Source organism: Gekko japonicus, unplaced genomic scaffold (genome assembly GCF_001447785.1).
Source record: "Gekko japonicus isolate JY-2015 unplaced genomic scaffold, Gekko_japonicus_V1.1 scaffold4926, whole genome shotgun sequence".
NCBI classification, from domain to species: Eukaryota; Metazoa; Chordata; class Lepidosauria; order Squamata; family Gekkonidae; genus Gekko; species Gekko japonicus.
This window is the reverse complement of record NW_015165406.1, coordinates 27,941-49,616: the sequence shown is the minus strand read 5'-3', so window position 1 is coordinate 49,616 and position 21,676 is coordinate 27,941. Positions and strand designations below refer to the sequence as shown.

The window sequence follows — 21,676 nt, the reverse complement described above, 5'->3', positions numbered from 1 at the left end:
TTCTAAAGCCAAGAAAGGACTTGATTGCTTCGCACAATGGAGGCACTGAGACAGAGCGATTCATCAGACAGCCGTTCCTAGGGAAAGCAACTCTCGGGAAATATTGAGAAGGGGAGTTAGAGACCTCGGTGAGGATGGGAGGAGGCCATGGCGGCACCATGCGGCAGGATGGGCATCCTCGCGTGAACGAGACGGCCATGAGCACGAACTTTGCCGCCATCTACAGTCTCTACAACGGGGACTTCGACCCTTACCACAACTTCTCACTGCCCTTCAACTTCAGTTACAGCGACTACGACCTCCCCTTGGACGAGGAAGATGATGTCACCAAAACCCGCACCTTCTTTGCGGCCAAGATTGTCATCGGTGTGGCACTGATTGGGATCGTGCTGGTCTGCGGCATCGGCAACTTTGTCTTCATCGCCGCCCTGGCCCGCTACAAGAAACTGCGCAACCTCACCAACCTCCTCATCGCCAACTTGGCCATCTCCGACTTCATCGTGGCCATCGTCTGCTGCCCGTTCGAGATGGACTACTACGTGGTGCGGCAGCTGTCCTGGGAACACGGCCACGTGCTGTGCGCCTCCGTCAACTACCTGCGCACCGTCTCCCTCTACGTCTCTACCAATGCGCTCTTGGCGATTGCGGTGGACAGGTAAGAATGGGGAAATCTGACTCTCGCATACGCAAGAATGTGCTGTTCTTCTCTATATTGAATGGTTTTGAAATTGATTCTGTTGGTTGACCTCTCACTTGTTCACCACAAACAACCCTCTGGTAACGATTTAAGTGACACACCGCTGATTCAGGCTCTGAGGCCTAGGTTTCTACCCCAGGGCCTTCGATGCAAGGGACCGTTGCAGTGTTCCCTCTAAGCTGAGTTAGTGTGAGCCAGCTCACAGTTTTTTAGCCTCCAGCTCACAGTTTTTTCTCTTGGCTCAGGAAGGAGGGCTCCAGAGCAAACCTGATTTATGCAGTAGCCCAATCGCTCGCTCACAACTTGAATGCCAGGAGCTCACAATTAGAATTTTTGCTCACAAGACTCCACAGCTTAGAGGGAACATTGGACAGTTGTATTTTTCATCCCATCTGCGGGAGCGAGAAATAGAGCCATTTCTAACCAATGCTCCTCCCTCTAAGCCTGTGGAGTCTTTTGAGCAAAAAATTCTACTTTGTGAGCTGCCGGCATTAAAGTTGTGAGCGAGCGATTGGGCTACTGCATGAATTACTTTGCTCTGGAGCCCGTCCTTCCTGAGCGAAGACAAAAGATGTGTGAGCCGGAGGCTAAAAAACTGTGAGCTGGCTCACCCTAACTCAGCTTAGAGGGAACACTGGTTCTGACCCCTTGTGCTCTCTTTATGGCACTGATAGGTGGCTGAGGGCATAACCACACAATATGCCTGACAAATGTCAGGTCACAGTATGTGACTGGACTCACAGTCAGACATAAATTGGGGGAACTCACCTTAGAAAGTGTTCATTTGGAGAGCCCGTTTGGTGTAGTGGTTAAGTGTGTGGACTCTAATCTGGGAGAACCGGGTTTGATTCCCCACTCCTCCACTTGCACCTGCTGATGTGACCTTGGGTCAGTCACAAGCTCTGGCACAGCTGTCCTTGAAAAAGAGCCATTTGTGTCAGAGTTCTCTCAGCCCCACCCACCTCACAGGGTGTCTGTTGTGGGGAGGGGAAGGGAAAGGAGTCTGTAAGCCGCTCTGAGACGGGCGGGGTACAAATCCAATCTCTTCTTCTTCTTCATTTGCTCAGTGCTATGAGAGGGCCAGTGAAAAAGGTGGCTTTTGCCACTGTTCTCTATCTCCACATATCCTTCCTAAGGCTAACTTCAGATTTATTTTATTTTTTTATTTATTTTAGCATTTATATCCCGCCCTCCCCACAAGCAGGCTCAGGGTGGCTTACAAAGAGCAAAAAGTTTCCACGCACAAAAACATAAAAACAGTAAAACCAGTAATCATCAACACAAGCTGAACTGCAGGCTGTGGAAGGTCGGTAGTTCAGTAGTTCGAGACCCGAGTTGCCGCATGACAGAGTGAGCTCCCGTCTCTAGTTCCAGCTCCTGCCAACCTAGCAGTTCAAAAGCAAGAAATTGCAAGTAGATAAATAGGTACCACTTTGGTGGGAAGGTAACAGCGTTTCGTGCACCTTGGTGTTTAGTCATGCCGGCCACATGACCACGGAAATGTCTTCGGACAGCGCTGGCTCTTCGGCTTTGAAACGGAGATGAGCACCGCAACCCTAGAGTCGGACTCGACTGGCTTTCGAGCAAGGGAACCTTTACCTTTACTAAGAAACAAGATGGTCACCGAAAAAAATTACAAGATGGTATCAGTCTTTCATAAAGGTGGTGTTGTCCTGTAGTTGGTGTGCAACCAGTTGGTATACGGTTGTAGCAGTTAAGTTTGGTGTAGTGGTTAAGAGTGGCGGAATCTAATCTGGAGAATTGGGTTTGATTCCCTATTCCTCCACATGCAGCTGCTGGATCACCTTGGGTCAGTCACAAGTTCTCTCAGAGCTGTTCTCTCAAGAGCAGTCCCGGTTCTTGAAAGAAATCTCTTAGGCCCACCTACCTCACAGGGTATCTGTTGTGGGGAAAGGACGGGAAGGAGATTGTAAATCGCTCTGAGACTCTGAGTGAAGGGCGGGGTATAAATCTAATCTCGTCTTCTCTTTTCTCTCTTCTAATGTTTTAACCTCTCTTTTTTTTGTATCTTTCTGTTCTTCTGACCCAAAGGTCTTGAGCAGATGGAGATGCAACCCTCTCACAGGCAATCACTGTAGCTAATCGTATAGCAACTGCTAAGGTAGTTTTCCAATCCTCATTGACAAGGAAAAACTGGATGATTTTTTTTTTTGAGATGATAAGTTATTAAGAGGGAGGACAAATACCTTTCTCTCCAATTAAGAGGGAGGACACGTACCTTTCTCCCCAATCAGACCAGATTGCCAATAAAATATGTGCTAAGGACTCGAGCTGAACAGATCCGCCTTTCCAAACTCGGTCCAAATCCGTTAGGCCTGCGAATCGGCCTTCAAGTATGGCCAAGGGGAAAGAATTTAACCGAGCGAATGGAAATGCAGCTCAGGGCTCTTTTTGTAGAAAAAGCCCAGCAGGAACTCATTAGCATAATAGGCCACACCCAACAGCAGGAACTCATTAGCATATTAGGCCACACCCCTGACAGCACAGCTCATTAGCACATTAGGCTGCACCCACATGTTACCAGAAGTGTGGTTATCCAGCCACACCCACCTTTTGCTTCTTATTCTGTTGACCTTGTTTGTTGTCAAAACCCAGGGCCTTTTTTGTAGCAGGAACTGCTTTGCATGTTAGGCCACACACCCCTAATATAGCCAATCCTAATGAGTTTCTGCTGTTGGGTGTGGCCTGTTATGCTAATGAACTCCTACTGGGCGTGGCCAACTTGGGAGCCAGCTGGAACTCCGTTCCTGTGCGTTCCTGCCCAAAAATAGCCCTGGAAATGCTCCTTCTGAGGGTGTATAGAGCCAAAGCTGTTTCTGCTGGCATGTAGGTGGTTGAGAGGGAAACTCCCCCCCCCCCGTACTAAGCAAACGAGTGCTTTTTAAGGTGAGTCCCACTGATATGAGTGCAGCCCCATACTGTGACCCCAAGTATGTTGGCCATAACATGTCGTTATGCCCTCAGCCGCTTGCCAGTGCTGTGAAGAGAAACAATCAAATTGCGTACAACTGTAGTATGAATAATAAATTTAGTGTAAGCAGTCATAAATGTTTCATAAGTAGTGCTAACATCCTTCTTATAATTGCATAGAAAAGGTAAAGTGCCGGTGCTGAGCGTCTTGAAAGACTTCCCAAGGTTTTAAACTTTTAAGTCCTGTTCCATAATCAATCCGTGGCCATGTTTCACTTGTGCACTGCATTCCCTGCGGCTCCACCAAATTTTAAAATCCTGTTCCATAATCAATCCGTGTCCATGTTTCACTTGTGCACTGCATTCTCTGAGGCTCCACCAATTTTTAAAGCCCTGTTCCATAATCAATCCGTGGCCATGTTTCACTTGCGTACTGCATTCTCTGCGGCTCCACCAAATTTTGAACTCTGGTCCTGTTCCATAATCAATTTGTGTCCTTATTTCACTTGCACACCGCATTCCCTGCGGCTCCACCAATGGAACAACTCTGACTCCCGTTTAGGTGATTTCTCCAGGCAGATCCTGTGCAGGGGTGGCGAACGCATTTGTCATGAGGGCCATATCTGACATAAACGAGACCTTGTTGGGCCGGGCCATGTGTGTCATAAAAGGTAATGCCAGGTAGAAGAGAAGAAGAGATTGGATTTATACCCCGCCCTTCACTTGGAGTCTCAGAGCGACTTACAAACTCCTTCCCCTTCCCCTCCCCACAGCAGACACCCTGGGAGGTAGGTGGGGCTGAGAGAACTCTGGCTCAAAAATGATGGCCACAGTCACAGAACAGACCGAAAAAAGAAGAAGAAACTGTGAGGTAACTGCGCTAGAAAATATTTAAATAACAATCACAAAATTTATACAAAAATGTGTACAAAAAATCTACATATATAAATGTACAAGGCAATTGAAAATGGTGTAAATGTACAAGGCAATTGAAAATGGTGTGGCGATGGTCTCCGGAATGTTCTATCGTTTCGATACTGTTCTTCTTCCGAAAGTGGATGAAAGCAGCGACTCTTGGTCTGTCATTTCAACAAGTAGGTATCAAAAATGTCATTAATATTCACTGATGTATCATAACTTAGTTGCAAGAAATTATCTGAAAGAATGTTCCTAGGGCAAAGCGCTTTCATCCACTTTCGGAAGAAGAAGAGTATCGAAATGATAGAACATTCCAGAGACCATCGTCACACCGAGGATACTGTTTTCCACCACCAAGCATCCACTTTCAGAAGAAGAAGAGTATCGAAATGATAGAACATTCCAGAGACCATCGTCACAACGAGGATAGTGTTTTCCACCACCCATTGCCTTTGGGCCAATGGCAAACCACCTCTGAACTTTTCTTGCCTTGAAAACCCCATGAGGGGTCTCCGTAGGTCAGCTACAACTTGATAGTGCTTTCCCACCACCAAGACCCATTGACTTCGGTGGATTTAGGGTGGAGCTGTATTCAGGATTGTGCTGGTGAAGCACCAAAGCTCACTATTTACTTGCAAAGGGTTTTGTTGACTTGATGTATTCGCCGCTGTTGGAGGTCTGATAGGACACTTATGGCCCTTTAAAGGAGCCCCAATCACTCTGTGTCCCCTAGTTCTCTTTGAACACATATGAACACATTAAGCTACTTTATGCTGAATCGGACTCTTGGTCCATCAAAGTCAGTATCCGTCTACTCAGACTGGTAGTGGCTCCCCGGGGTCTCAGGCAGAGGTCTTTCGCCTCGTCTACTGCCTGATCCATTTAACTGGAGATGCTGGGGATTGAACCTGGGGCCTTCTGCATGCCAAGCAGATGTTCTGCCACTGAGCCATAGCCTCTCCTTCCTCCTTGAGGTGAAAAAGGAAGTGTAAATAAAGCAAAAAGAAGGGTACACGGGAATCTGTGGATTCAAGAAATAATACCGTTAAGTAAAACTCCCTTGGGGAAGAATACTTAAAGCAGCACATTTCACAGTCTGTGGGATTACTTCGTACCACACAACAACTTGCAGGCTACGCACAGCCTTGGAGGAATGCATTTTACACAGATGATTGCACTGTATTTTGAAGCATAAACCGAGAGTACGTTTTTTCAGTTTATTAGAGCTCTTAGGTGGATACTCTAGTTGAGAAAGAACTGCGTCATTCAATCACGTTGATTTTTCCTTCCACTGGGACCTGCTGTCCTATGATGATTGATTGATTGATTGATTGATTGATTGACAGACAGACAGATGATCTATCTATCTATCTATCTATCTATCTATCTATCTATCTATCTATCTCTGAAAAAATCCTGAAGAATTTGAACACCGTCCTCTTTGTGATGGAAGAATGAGCCAAGTTGAAAGGGATACTTTTTGGATACTAGCTAATAGAAAAAGGTAAAGGTTTCCTTGCTTGAAACCTTGTTGAATGCAACTCTAGGGGGAGGTGCTCATCTCCCTTTCCAAGCCGAAGAGCCAGTGCTGTCTGAAGACATTTCCAAGGTCATGTGGCCAGCATGACTAAACGCCGAGGCGCATAGAACGCTGTTACCTTCCCAGTGGAGCGGTACCTATTTATCTACTTGCAGCTTTCGAACTGCTAGGTTGGCAGGAGCTGGGACCCGAGATGGGAGCTCGCTCCGTCACATAGCAATAATTGTGCTCTGACTCTCGAAAGCCTATATCATGAAAATCTTGTGGGTCTCTGAAATGTCACTAGACTCGAATCTCATTGTGCTATTGTGAGCTCAATTTTTAGAGATCTCCTCTGCAACTTTGCTGGAGATCCTCCCTGCCGAGGAGTATTTTAGTGCAGTCGGCATTAATTATGAACAGATGATAATTATCAGGCAGAAGCAAGGAAGACCACATAGTCTGCGCAGCAGGCTTCCTGGTTTAAAGATCCAACGAAACCCATTCAGAAAATCAGAGTGACTCTCAAAGAAGAGACAACAATGAGACGGATAGCGGGATAATGAACATATAATTAACGAGGCACTCTGGATACCAGAATGTTCTGCGTTCCTAAGATGGTTTCTCTCCCGCTTGCTTTCAGCAGATCCATCACTTCAAGCAACAATTCCATGCTAGACCCTTATCTCAAAGGGCGAGGGTTTTCATGAAGAATTTTTAAAACCTGAAATAAAATAATACATATATATATATATGAAATATGGATAATGTCATCCAAAGTCATGGCAGAGTTTGGATAAAATAGATGAACATGCTACAGTGGTATCGCTTGATGGATGCTCAGCGAGGAGCTACCCTTGAATGGCTAAGAAGACGGGTTAGATCCAGCCAGTTTTTCCCCCCTCATTCAGTCTTGCCCAGTTATTCTCCTAAGTACAACCCCCCATTGCCCCACGGCTTTTGTACTTGCAGGTCCCACGAGCCCTAGTACAGCCTGTTTTGATGGTCAAGATGACCTCTATTTCCTGCTTCCCCCTAAGAGAAGCTGATTGGATCCAACCTGACCTGAATACCTTTAAAAGGAGAGAGCAAAACCACCGAACCATTTCTTAAGAACTCTCTTACACAGTTTTAGCCCCTGTTTCATTTTTAGTATCAGCCTCTTCTAGGAAAGGGAAAGGAATGGTTGATAGGGTCTGTGGGTGCCACTGGGGCTTCCATCTCTGGGTTTGGAATAGGGTTGGCAGGTCCTATTTTCTTCCTGGCGGGGGGATTCGTGGGGCATGCCAGGAGGGGGAGGGGCCATCCCCAACACAATGACATCACACAGAGTGATGTCATCGCATCAGGGACACAGCACCGTGTGTGCATGCCCCCCCCCTCCTGCTTTCCCCCAACCATTTGAAGGGATTCGTTGTTGTAGATTTTCCGGCACTGTCAGGTCCTGCAATGCCAAGACCACGGCCATACAGCCCGGAAAATCTACAACTAATGAACTCTGGCCGTGAAAGTCTTCGACCATACATTTAAAGGGAACCTTTCCTTTAAATGGTTGGGGAGAAAGCGGGGCCCACCCATGCCTAGGGTTGCCAAGTCCAAAATCACTTACCGCGGGGGAGTCCCGCGCCGTCCCGGGAGTCCATGTGTGCGCGCAGAGAACGTGAGCCGCCGTGATGGTGCCACCCGGAAGTGACGTCATTGTGTCGGCACATTGGGGGCGGGGCCAGTGGGTTTCGAGAGAAAACCATAGAGTTTTCCCTCAAATCATAGAGCGTCCCGCCCCCAACGTTGCCAGTGTGATAATGTCACCTCTGGGCGACCTCATCATGCTGGGGACGTGTGCCAGAAGGGGGTGGAGTTCCCCCGGGCCCCGATTTACTGGCGTTGAGTAACGGGCCTCTTGGGCGGGGGTTTACCCACCCCCCGGGGGGACTTGGCAAGCCTACCCATGTCTGCCCTGCTATCGGTGAATTTGCTGCTTGCAGGGCAGGCACAAGTGGCCCCTGCTTCAAAAGAGTGGGCGCCACATGCACCTGCTCTACAAGTGGCGGATTCATTGGTCGCTGGGCAGGCATGTGTGGGCCCCGCTCTCTTCAAGCAGGGCCGCAGACAACTGTTGGGGGCAGGGCTCCCCCCTGGGAGCAGCCCAAAAATTGGGGGATCCCCCGCCCCCACCAGGGGACTGGCATCCTTAATTTGGAAATTCCTCAAGATTGGGGGGTGGGAGCCTATGGTAGGTGGAGTTTGAGGAGGGGAGAGAAATCAGCAGGGGTGTGATGCCGCAGAGCTGGGGTCCCCAATGTTTTTGAGACTGTGGGCACCTTTGGAATTCTGACATTGCAAGGTGGGTGCAGCCACAAAATGGCTACCGGAGGAGGCAAAGCCAGACAGGAAATGGCTAACAGAGGAGGCAAAGCCAGACAGGAAATGGCTACCAGGGGAGGCAAAGCCAGACAGAAAATGGCTGCTGCAGCTTAATTTCAGTCACACAGTGAAGATCCTTGTGCTGTGGTAGGGCTGCCAAACCGCGGCAGGGGATCCGTGCGTCGTCGCAGGATCGCTGCCACGGGGGGACAGCGATCCGCGTTGCACTGGCGTTGCCAGGATGTGACGCTATGCGTCGCTCTGGCAACAGGGCTGTTTGGAGTCCCGTTGCCAGGGCGACGCGTAGCGTCACATCCTGGCGACGCCGGTGCAACGTGGATTGCTGTCCCCCCGCGGCAGCGATCCTGCGACGACGCACGGATCCCCCGCTGCGGTTTGGCAGCCCTATGCTGTGGTGACAGCTGCTGCCAAAGCAATCTCCAGTGGTCAATCAGAGGCCTTGCTGGGCAAAAGCCCCAGTTGGCCCCTATCCCTTTCTAAAAATACCTGGCAGGCACCAGGAGAGGTGTCAACAGGTGCCATGCCCCACACAGGCCTCACACTAGGGACCCCTGCCATGGCGTTTGTCTTCTGAAGCCCCCCTTTTCCCCAGGCCAGCTGATCTCTGTTGTCTGGAGATTAGCTGTAATTCTGGGAGAGCTCCAGTTTGTTGTAGTGGTTAGGAGTACGGACTCTAATCTGGGAGAACCAGGTTTGATTCCCCCACTCCTCCACATGAATCTGCTGGTGTGACTTTGGGTCAGTTCACAAGTTCTCTCAGAGCTGTTCTCTCAAGGGCAGTCCTCGAAAGAGCTCTCTCAGTCCCACCTACCTTCCAGGGTGTCTTGTTGTGAGGAGGAAAAAGAAAGGGAAAGGAGATTGTAAGATGCTCTGAGACTCCATCGGGTAAAGGCAGGTGGGGTATAAATCCAATCTCTTCTCTTCTTGGTGGCCCTAGATGCCACAGATCTCTTGGCGAATCTGTTCAGCGGTCTAATATGCCCTGTTCAACGCTTACTATCAGACCATGAGCTGGAACCACCAGGGGATAAATCCAGGACTTTAGTCACATCAAGTACATGTTCTACCAGCAAGCTGTGAGTAAGGCGCCATCAACTCGCAGCCAATTTATAGCAACCCTGGAAGGTTTTCAAGGCAAGAGACGTTCAGAGGTAGGCTGCCATTGCCTGCCTCCGCGTAGCAACCCTGGACTTCCTTGGTGGTCTCCCATCCAAGTACTAACCGGGGCTGACCCTGCCTAACATCCGAGATCTGAGAAACAAGATGAAAGGCAGTGGCCCAGCAATATATGGAAACAAGGGGGGGGATGCATGGGCCCAAATTTTAACACCAACAATAAATTAATTTAATAATGGCTGTTGTTGTTCAGTCGCACAGTCGAGTCTGACTCTTCGCGATCCCATGGACCAGATCCCGCCAGGCCTTCCGGTCTTCCGCCGTCCTCTGAAGTTGGCTCAACTTCATGTTCGTTGCATCGATGACACTGTCTAACCATCTCATCCTTTGCCGTCCCCGTCTTCTTTGACCTTCAGTCTTTCCCAGCATCAGGGTCTTCTCCAGGGAGTGCTCCCTTCTCATTGGGTGGCCAAAGTATTTGAGCTTCAGTTTCATTATCTGGCCTTCCAGGGAACAGTCAGGGTTGATTTCTTTTAGGATTGACTGATTTGATCTTCTTGCAGTCCATTAATAATGGTAAGACATATAAAATACTCAGAACAAATTTCCCACAAACAGGTAGAAATTCACTGGTAAAGTCGAACACAGGTAGAAATTCACAGGCGGAGTTTTCCCACAAACAATTTTTTAAAAATTCAAAAAAGAAGAAGAAGAGAAGAGATTGGATTTACACCCCACCCTTCACTACCCAAGAGAGTCTCAGAGCAGCTTACAAACTCCTTTCCCTTCCCCTCCCCACAACAGACACCCTGTGAGGTGGGTGGGGCTGAGAGAGAGCTCTGTTTCAAGAACAGCCCTGACAGGACTATGGCTTGCCCAAGGTCATCCAGCAGTTGCGGGTGGAGGAGTGGGGAATCAAACCCAGCTCTCCCAGATTTGAGGCCGCGCACTTAACCACTACACCAAACGGGCTTTCAAAAGTCCTTGGACTGTGAGGGTGCAATAGTGTCTCTGCCAGCTGACTCGACGGACCCCCGTTTTTAAATCCATTTCAATTTTTTCCCCCAAGAATCATGCTAGATTTAACATTTCAAAGATACATGTAGACATCCATAAAGCATATTCAGATGCAGCAATCCTCTGTGATTCCCAGTATATAAGCTATCATGTCTTGGAACCTCCCTTCAAAATTCTGAAGCATTTTACCATTGTCGTTAGAGGGAAATAAATAAATACTAGTAAGCCTAAAATGACATTACTTACATAAATCCACACAGCAAGTATTAAATTCTGTTGTTCATATGGATTCCTTCTTCCCCACAAGCTCATTAATTCAAAAGATCCATTGGAATTCAATGAAAATCTCATGCTTTTGCCTTGTTCTGGGTATACAAACACCCGCGGTGCACTGTTTTCCCCTCGGTTGATTAAAAGCATTTATCTCGAAGAGAACTGCTGGCGTATATATACAGAAATGTGCCAGTCCGCTGTTATCTATAGAGCCAGTCAACCAGATAATCTGCGTGCTCGAGACACATGTACAGATGTGAAGCACTGAGAAACAGTTCATATTTCAGGGAAGCTTTGGGCACAGTTTGTCAGTGCAGTAAAATATTTGCACATAACAAGAGTGTTGCTAAATTAACAACACTTCAAAGCGCCATAAACACATGGGGAAGCAGCCTGCTAGGGTGTTAACTGGTAGTGCCACCGGGAAATCTGAAGAGAAGCTCATGGGGAATATATTTTAGGGACACAATGATAAGGCGGTGTCTTGCGAGAGAAAATTCAGCAGGGCTACATGAGCCTGATATGAGCTGGTATCTGGGTTGTGTTTTTTTTGGTAAACAAATTTTATTATTTTCCATACGAGTTTTACATTTAACCATTTCCAATTTTCTATTGTTCACCCATACCCATTTCCTCCCCTCCCTCCTGTGGCTTCCCGCAATGCTTCCCCCTTACCCTCCACATTACTATATATCATCAATTATATCATTTTTCTTATTCTTCAAAAAATACGTTGTCTTCTTTGCCGTTCAACTTTTTTGTGATTTTGTCCATTTCAGCCATGAACAGAACTTTTTGTATCCAATCTTCAATCTCTGGTACTTTCTCTGTTTTCCAAAGTTGTGCAAACAACATTCTCGCAGTTGTTATTAAGTACCAAAGTAAAGTCTTTTTAGTCGTGTTCACTTCATCTATTTTCAAACCCAAAAGCAGAATTTCGGGTGCTTTTTTAAAAGAGCATTTCAATATTTTTTGCATTTCATTGTGGACTTTTGTCCAAAAGTCTACAGCTTTTTCACAAGTCCACATGATAAAATGAGCCCTCATGACTCTTGCATTTCCAACATTTGTTTGACATATTCTGGTTCATATTTGCAATTTTCTTCGGAGTCATGTACCACCTGTACATCATTTTAAAACAGTTCTCTCTGACATTGGTACAAGCCGATATCTTAATAGAGTGTTTCCACAAATATTCCCAAGTTTCAATAGTTTTGAGGTCTCCTACGGTATTCTGAAGGCCTCTCGTTATCTTATAATGGGGTGATACACATTGATCATCAGAACAGCTCATGGATTCAGATATTGGGGGTTTGAGTGAGAGTCTCTAGCACTGGGGCTGTGGCTCAGTAGTAGAGCATCTGCTTGACATGCAGAAGGTCCCAAATTCAATACCAGGCATCTCCAGTTTCAGAAAGGATCAGGTAGAGTCAATCTGTAAGATCCTGGAGAATCACGGCCAGTGAGTTTAGGTAATACTGATCTCGATAGACCAAGATAATTTCAGAGGGTAGCCATATCGGTCTGCAGTAGAACTACTAGATTTGAGTCCAGTAGCACCTCAGAGACTCAAATATTTTGGGGGTATAAACTTCCCAGAATGAAAGCTCCCTTGTTCAGTTACTAAGGTAGCCTTGACTCTTGAACAGCCAGATACCCTGAAAAACTCGGTGATAGACCAAGGGTCTTATCCAGCGTGAGGCCACATCATGTGTTCGTATTGTTCCAGTGCCATATGACTGGCTGCAGATTCAACATCAGCAGTTTCAATGATCAATCACGGGTCTTCCTTTTATTGAGAAATGGTCTTCCCTCATCATAGATTTCAGATGAGGATTGGCAATTTAAACGAGTGGTTCTTTTCAGTATCCTGAAAACGAGCTTGGAAACACATTGGGTGATTCTGCATTGGCTTTTCGCTCCGTTGTTTTACCAAACCCACACTGGAACAGAAATTCCCCTCTGCATTGCATGCTGCTTTCACTTCCTTTGATCATCGGATTTTATGGTACCCTCTACACTGCATGCCGCTTTCACTTCCTTTGATCATTGGGTTCTATGGTACCCTCTGCATAGATTTATGGCCATTCAGGGGTGACTTCACAGTCAAACGGGTGTTTCCCTGGGCTATCTGAATGTGGTTTTGAACTGCACCCTTTCTGTTCCAGTGTGGGTTTGGTAAAACAATGGCAGGGAAAGTCAATGCAGAATTGCCCACTATTTTATTGCTCAGCTTTGCAAACAAGGATTTGGAAATCTCCTTTGTCTTTCGCAGGTATCTTGCCATCGTTCACCCCTTGAAACCCCGGATGAACTACCAAACAGCTACCATCCTCATTGCCTTGGTCTGGATCATTTCTCTCATCGTAGCCATACCGTCAGCATACTTTGCCACCGAAACAGTGCTTTTCATGGTCCAGAGTCAAAAGAAGATTTTCTGTGGACAAATTTGGCCAGTAGACCAGCAAGTTTATTACAAATCCTACTTCCTCTTCATCTTCGGTATCGAATTTGTGGGACCCGTCATCACCATGACCCTGTGCTACGCCAGGATCTCCCGGGAGCTTTGGTTTAAAACCGTGCCGGGCTTCCAGACGGAACAAATCAGGAAGAGGCTCCGTTGCAGGAGGAAGACAGTTTTGGTACTCATGTGCATCCTGACAGCCTATGTCCTCTGCTGGGCACCTTTCTACGGCTTCACGATTGTCCGTGACTTTTTCCCCACGGTGTTTGTGAAGGAGAAGCACTACCTGACGGCTTTCTACATAGTTGAGTGCATCGCCATGAGCAACAGCATGATCAACACCATGTGCTTCGTCACCGTGAAGAACAACACCATGAAGTACTTCAAGAAGATCATGTTGCTCCGGTGGAGGTCTACGTATCACGGGGCCAAGTCGAGCATAGAGATGGACATCCGGACGAGTGCCATGCCCATCACAGAGGAGGTGGACTGCATTAGACTGAAGTGAGCTCTTGGTGGCAGACACAGCACGACAAAGATTCCCTTTGGCGTTTCGTGTCACAAATGTTGCTCCATCCACACTTTTGTACATGCAAAAAAAAAACTACAGCAGGTAGCGGCACAGCACTTCCATCAACGGACAGACCACGGGGATCCGCCCATTGAACAACTCTGCCCTGTAATTCCATTTTTGCTGTACTTCTGTTCTCCCTTGCATTAAAAAATATTTACACTCGGAGTTATGGAACATGGAAATGAGCTACGGCGTGGGATTCTGCCTTCTAGCTCATGAAAATTAATGCAAATCCCCACTGTTTCTTATCTGCCAGCTCACAGGCAGTCTAAGAAGAATGAAGGCGGAGAACCATCTAAGGACGACAGGCTGCTTCATGAATCAACGAACTTCAGACGTTCTTTCTCTGAACAAGCTCGTGCGACTCCCAGCATCAAGATCTGCACTCTCCTGATGTTCGGCTCCTTTCTGATGGACATAAGTTCTAGAACCAAGCTGGCTTTCCATAAAAATGGATTGTTTGCGTACTATCATCCCCTAGTTCAGTAATATCATGTTGTGTATTGGTTAGGGTACTGGACTCGGATCTCGGAGTCCTGGGTTTGAATCCCTGCTCTGCCACGAAAACTTGTTGGGTGACCTAGAGCTCGCTGCACACCCTCAGCCTAATCTACCTCACAAGGCTGTTGTGAGGATAAAACAGAAGAAAGGAGACAATGTAAGCCAGTTGGGGTCCCCGCTGGAAAGAAAGGCAGGGTATAAATGAAGTAAATAAATAAGAACATAAGAGAAGAGAAGCCAATGTTGGATCAGGCCAATGGCCCATCCAGTCCAACACTGTGTGTCACACAGTGGCCAAAAATACCAGGTGCCATCAGGAGGTCCAGCAGTGGGGCCAGGACACTAGAAGCCCCCCGCCACTGTTCCCCCCTTCCCCAAGAACCAAGAATACAGAGCATCCTTTGCCCCAGACCGAGAGTTCCTACCTATAAGCGGACCATGACTTTCTCACCTTCCAAATTGTCAGGTTCCTGGTTCAATCAGTTCTCAACACCAGCCAGCTTGAAGAAAGCTACCTTTATTGAGACAGTTGATAGATACCATCCTGGACACATCTGTTGTCAGGACTGAAGTTAAACGCGCAAAGGTTGTAGATTTAGTGGATTCAAGTAAAGGCGCTCAAGATCAGGACCCAATCTCCCCACGGTATTTGCCCGCCAGAACTAACCGTCAGCTCTGCCCCCGTCCCCCATAGGCACGTAGCCTTTACATAGTAAGGACAACAGAATCACAGACATTTGAGAAGCCAGGACATTTGGCATCGCTAAGGTGACACGCCCCGGGCACATCAAAGAGAGAGAGAGAGAGAGGAACCTCCTCTCTCAATGACAGGCGAGCTGTAAAATGCAAAATGCACGGCGAGCCTGACACCGATATGCCCCCACCAAATGCTCCTCCTAGACGACAGGGGTCCCCCAGAAATAGCATAAAGAGGGAATCTGAGTTCTATAGTGGGGGGCAGGAATCAGCGAAAATCACCCACTCCCAGTAAGCAAAAATGTTAGGCAGGATTTGACCCATGTCATTACACAAATCCATTGTTTCCGACTGCCATTTCATTATTTTTAATCGAGGCTGAGACGAAAAGAGATTGCTTTCGCCGAACTTTCGCGGTATGAAAAAGCTGGATCAGGACACTGGTCCCTCTAGTCCAGCAGCCTGTCTTACACAGTGGCCAACCAGTTACTCCGGAGGTCCAACAGCAGGGCATAGAAGAAGGAGGAGGAGATAGGATTTATACCCCGTCCTTCACTACCCAAAGGAGTCTCAGAGCATCTTACAGACTCCTTTCCCTTCCCTTCCCCTCCCCACAACAGACACCCTGTGAGCAATGCTCCCTCTAAGCTGTGGAGTCTCATGAGCAAAAATCCTACTTTGTGAGCTACTGGCATTAAAGTTGCGAGCAAGCGATTTGGCTACTGCATAAATCAGTTTGCTCTGGAGCCATCCTTCCTGAGCAAAGACAAAAAAGGTGTGAGCCGGAGGCGAAAAAACTGTGAGCTAGCTCACACTAACTCAGCTTAGAGGAAACACTGCCTGTGAGGTGGGTGGGGCTGAGAGAGCTCTGACAGAAACTGCTCTTTTTCAAGGACAGCTCTTGTCAGAATTATGGCTTGCCCAAGGTCATCCAGCAGCTGTGAGTGGAGGAGTGGGGAATCAAACCCGGTCCTCCCAGTTTAGAGTCCGCGCACTAAACCACTAAACCAAACAGGAGGCCGAGGCCTTCCCCTGATGTTGCCTCCTGGCACTGGGATCCAGACGTTTACTGCCTCTGAACACAGAGGTGCCCTTTAGTGATAATGGATAAAAGCCACTGATAGACTTATCCTTCCTTAAATCTGTCTAACCCCCCTTCTAAAGCCATATAAGCTTTAAGTGCCTGCCCATTCCTTTCAGTATTTTTAGGAGCAGCCTAGAAAAAAGGATAACAAATGATATGTCCATTGAGAGGGTGGGCAGAAGGCACTGACCTCACTCTGAATTGGCATGTAGCATAATCTGACTGGGCTCTATGACACTGTGATATTCTCATGTTTGTTATATAGTCCCCGATGGACTACAATCACATTCCCAAATAAGACAAAATTTAAAAGAAAATCCATGTCATGGCTGCTACCAATTTGGCAGCAAATACCTCTCAATCATAGGAGCTGCGGTGGCTCAAGTGGTTAAGACGCTGAACTGCAAGCTGTGGAAGGTTGGTAGTTCAGCAGTTCGAGACCCCAGTGTGCCGCGTAACGGAGTGAGCTCCCTTCTCTAGTTTCAGCTCCTGCCAACCTAGCAGTTCGAAAGAAAGAGATTGAAAGTAGATAATTAGGGACCACTTCAGTGGGAAGGTAACAGCGTTCCGTGCGCCTTGGTGTTTAGTCATGCCGGCCACATGACCACGGAAACGTCTTCGGACAGCGCTGGCTCTTCAGCTTTGAAACGGAGATGAGCACCGCAACCCTAGAGTCGGATTCGACTGGCTTTCGAGCAAGGGAACCTTTACCTTTTTACCTCTCAATCAGTCAGTATCAAAAGTGCCTGAAGGTTATTTGGGTGACATTTGGGCTTCCTGTCAGTACCACAGTTGTGCCGAAAAGAACCAGGCCCTCGCTGTCCCGCCCCCGACTGCCACCCCCTGCCACCAATCAGCTGGTTGGCGGGGACACTTCCCATCGGTGGGGGTAGGCCTAGGCCAGCATTACAGAGATGTCACCAGCAATGTGGTAATGTCACTTCTGGTGTGGACTAGATGTGATGCCATCACGTCATCTGAGAAGTGGGACACTCTGTTATTTGGGCAAAGCCTCTATGGTAAGAAAGGAATCCATCATAGAGTTTTTGTGCAAATACCAGAGTGTCCCATGTTCTGGCCCGTAGCTAGGGTGGGGCTATTGGGGCTCTGCCCCTTTCTTAAAGGGCCAGCCCCTTCCTTAAAGGGCCCCCATTTCTTAAAGGCCCCCCCACTTCTTCCCAAAAGCATGTAAAGGGATCTTTTAAATGCTTTTGAGAAGAAGCAGGAATAGCACGCACCCCTCTCCCTCCCCTCCTGTAAGGTTTAAGGGGCCCTTCAGCTGATTAGTGGGGATCATGTGCTGATCAGCTGAAGGGCCCTTTGAAGAAGGGGAGCGAGAGGGGCGGGTGCCACCCCCTTTATTAAAGGTAAAGGTAAAGGTTCCCTTGCTCGAAAGCCAGTCGAGTCCGACTCTAGGGTTGCAGTGTTCATCTCCGTTTCCAAGCCGAAGAGCCAGCGCTGTCCGAAGACTTTTCCCGTGGTCATGTAGCTGGCATGACTAAACACCAAGGCGCACGGAATGCTGTTACCTTCCCACCGAAGTGGTACCTATTTATCTACTTGCAATTTCTTGCTTTCGAACTGCTAGGTTGGCAGGAGCTGGAACTAGAGATGGGAGCTCACTCCGTCATGCGGCACCCGGGTCTCGAACTGCCGAACTACCGACCTTCCCCAGCCTGCAGTTCAGCGTCTTAACCAATTGAGCCACCGCTTCATTACAACAAACAAAAAAACCACTGTGATAAAATTAACAATGACACATTTAATGATTCTGTGAGCATCAATCGGTGAAGCTATTAATCTGACAATATAGTTAGAGAATTCTGACATAAGCAAAGCAAAGCCCTCATTTCCCCAATCTTCCTCATGAGTCGTCTTATAAAGTTGGACGGTGTCAACCTCTAGGTTCAGCTTAGTTTCTTTTTTAAAAGCAATATAGCTTCTTATTTTCTTCTTTGTCAAATGATCGTGTAAAAAGCATCGTTATAAGGAGCGGAACAAGACATGAAGCTGAATGGAATCATTTAGTTATCGTTTCTAACTAGAATAGTTTTAGACTTACTTTCAGTTCCATTGCAAGTACTTGAATAGGAGCAAGCCAATGGCTAAATTTCTAGTCGTAGCAGACAGTCCAAAATTTTAATGTGGCAACAGGCCTACTTTGAATTGGCTGGCATTTGCTCTCCGTTTCACATTGTTGGCTAGTAGCTAGGGAGTAGCGTTTCAGCATTTCTTGCTACTAGAAATTGACTGCAAAAACTGGTGTGCTCATTGAGGATATGATTATGTTGGACTTTGCTTTGCTTATGTCAGAATTCTCTAACTATATTAAGAACATAAGAGATGCCAATGTTGGATCAGGCCAAAGGCCCATCCAGTCCAACACTCTCTGTCACACAGTGGCCAGAAATACCAGGTGCCATCAGGAGGTCCACCAGTGGGGCCAGGACATTAGAAGCCCTCCCACTGTTGCCCCCCCCCAAGCACCAAGAAGACTTGCCCATCACTTGCCCCAGAGTCCCTACCTATACCTTGTGGCTAATAGCCACTGATGGACCTCTGCTCCTTATGCTTATCTAATTCCCTTTTGAAGCCGTCCATGCTTGTAGCCGCCACCACTTCCTGTGGCACTAAATTCCAAGTGTTAATCACTCTTTGGGTGAAGAAGTACTTCCTTTTATCCGTTATATTGTCAGATTAATAGCTTCACAAATTGATGCTCACAAAATCATTAAAAGTGTCATTGTTAATTTTATCACAGTGGCTTTTTGTTTGTTGGCATGAATCTCCACACTGTGACCCCTTCTCTGGCTCTTTTGACCCCCTTCATTACGGCAAATAATGGCAGCCCCACCAGGGGGAGAAAATTGCCCCATGACCCACAAAATCCTGGCTACAGGCCTGCCCGTGTTACAGCCCATGTGATGAGATCACTTCCGGTGCATGTTGGAAGTGACTTCTCCATGGTACCAACAACATTGCTGCGATGCTGTCCTAGGTTTCCCTGGTAATCGCCCCCCCCCCCCGTGCCCCATTGGTTGCCAGGAGGGATCTGGCAACCCTAAGCACAGCCCAAATTTAATTTAGTCAGAAGCAAAGATGCTTACACCTCTGGAGTTCCTCCATGCCTTTGGCGTTGCCCAGTTCAATGCACTGGCTGACACCCAACTTCACATTCATCTGTGAAAAGGACGGGGGGGAAACCTGGTCTGTTCTGGATCTCAGCAAACCTCGACCCTTTCTGTACCTGTCTTTCCCCTTGGTTTCTGAGCACATCTCAGTCTTCCGTTCAGCATTCTGTCCTGCTTTCGCTGCCGCTTGGTGTCAGGGCTTCTTCTTGGTTCTGCCTTTATTTTAGGGGGATCGGTACTCAGACTGCTTCCAGCACGCTGTTGCCCCGCACGTCCCCAAAAGTGCTTTTGCTGCAAACCTTTGTCCTGCTCCGTTTTGAACTCGATACTAGTGTTTTAAAAGTAGAATTGTTTCCGTGAATATCCCCTGCTTCAACCTCTTTCTCTTTGGTCTATCTTAGGCAGCCAATTTACATGATAACAGGTTTCCTCGTGGGCAATTACTGCACATTCATTTTAGAATCTGTGGTGGTTTGGAGGATGGGAGTGCTACTGGGGAAAAACAGGTTTTCAAGAAGCACTTCTAAACCCAAAAGACTTCGATCACAAACATTTCCCTCAAAACAAAAACGGATGCATGGATTGATGGTTTCCATTTTGATTTGATACTAAGCATTGATAATTGTATATTATCCCTGGGTTATTCCCATACAGGGCTCTTTTTTGTAGCAGGGACTCCTTTGCATATTAGGCGACACACCCCTAATGCAGCCAATCCTCCAAGAGCTTACAGAGCTCTTCTTATAGGGGCTACTGTAAGCTCTTGGAGGATTGGCTACATTCGGGGTGGGTCACCTAATATGCAAAGGAGTTCTGGCGAACATTGCCCTGTTAACACTGAAATGCCTCATCCATTCAATGGCTGAATCTGCATTTGTCTTTCCCACCGGTGTCCCAGCCTTTTGACTCCGTCTTCAAAAAAGCTTGTCTACATTTGGTGTCGTTTTCACACCTCAAGAGTGCTAGCATACTTTCGCAGGTCCACATATGTTTATCATCCTTTCGGGGGCGGCTCCACTGTCATTGCACCTCTGCACTGCTTTAAAAGAATCTTCTCCAAACAACATTCAAACAAGCATAGAGAAAGACGGTGTCACAGCAGCACGAGAATGATTTTAAAATGCAAATGCAGATTCGACCAATGCCATTCTGATTTTTCTGGAAGAATTCCTTCCCCCCAGCCAGGGCTCTGTGAAAAGGAAAAGAAAGGGGGCATTAAATGGAATGGAGAAGTATTATGCTGGCGTCTTGGCTACTCCTTCCCCAAAGGATAAAAGCACACTTTCTTCCATGAGTATACAGAAAGCATAATCCACAGAGACTTGAGTTTTCTGGCACAAAGTGCCAAAGAATAATTACATGTGCAGAATGAAAGGAAATTATCCGAATCAAGGGCATGACACCTCGAGTTCTGGGGAAATCAGGAGTAAAGACTGAATGCAGAAAGGCCCCCTTTTGCTGGCATAAAATTTTGTCTTTTGCAGCACAATCCATTGAGCTTAATGGTGCTTACTCCAAAAGTCAATGGATTGCAGCCAATAAGCTTTCTTGGCGAAAGCTTTCGTTACAGCACAGTCATGCAAGTCCGCTTTGATGAACTCTCTGCAATCTTCCCAAAGTCTACTGTTATTATGGTTTCGACACAGCTCCCCGAGCAGTTTTTAAGTGAACTCCCGTTGTACCTTTTAAAGGGATGGCTGTCCTCGGCTGAAGTCAGTGGAGTACAATAACGCTGAGTCCCCAACCCCCTGGCTATGTTTATTATGACACAAGTCTTCTGCACTCGACTGCTACCGCATCGTCCTTTCGTAAAGTGTCGTTTTGAAGCAAGTAAAGCTTTGGTAGGTCGCTCTTGTCTGTTTACGAATCTGTGCTGGGGAGAGCATTCACGTCCCTCAATAAAATCGGAAGCCGTCCCAACTGTGAGAGGAGATGGTGACTGTTTTTAAGGGAGAGTTCCATGGGCTGGTAGAGGTGGTGGGGCTTCTTTGTGGGGATTTGACCAGTGTTCCCTCTAAGCTGAGTGAGTGTGAGCTAGCTCACAGTTTTTTAAGCCTCCAGCTCACATATTTTCGTCTTCGCTCGGGAAGGATGAGGCTCCAGAGCAAACTAATTGATGCAGCAGCCAAATCGCTCCCTCACAACTTTAATGCCAGCAGGGCCGGCCCCAGCTTATTTTAAACCCTAGGCAAGGATCCCTTCTGGCGCCCCCCCCCCCCCGTGCGCCCACCAATTTTCAAAAAGAAATGCATTTTAGGAAGAATGAAAAAAACAAATAATCAAGAAACTCCCAGAGTACAGCCGGGTGCAGTTTGGCGGCCCTAAGGGCCAGCCCGCTCTAGGCGATCGCCTAGTTCGCCTAGTGAGTGA

At 47.4% G+C, this 21,676-nt stretch overlaps 1 protein-coding gene across 1 annotated transcript; it reads left to right on the top strand.

Annotated features, from left to right (window-relative positions):
• The first annotated feature begins 158 nt into the window (after nucleotides 1-158).
• LOC107109956 (prokineticin receptor 2) lies at nucleotides 159-13,828 on the top strand. Its single transcript, XM_015410666.1, has 2 exons — nucleotides 159-655; nucleotides 13,132-13,828. The coding sequence occupies exons 1-2, from the start codon at nucleotides 159-161 to the stop codon at nucleotides 13,826-13,828; spliced, it is 1,194 nt and encodes a 397-aa protein (XP_015266152.1).
• The last annotated feature ends 7,848 nt before the right edge of the window (nucleotides 13,829-21,676 follow it).

Bases quoted from the DNA above. Each gene is read 5' to 3' on its own strand.
- LOC107109956 (XM_015410666.1), top strand. From the start codon at position 159: ATGCGGCAGGATGGGCATCCTCGCGTGAACGAGACGGCCATGAGCACG. The intron at 656-13,131 runs GTAAGAATGGGG...TGTCTTTCGCAG, and splicing joins TTGGCGATTGCGGTGGACAG to GTATCTTGCCATCGTTCACC.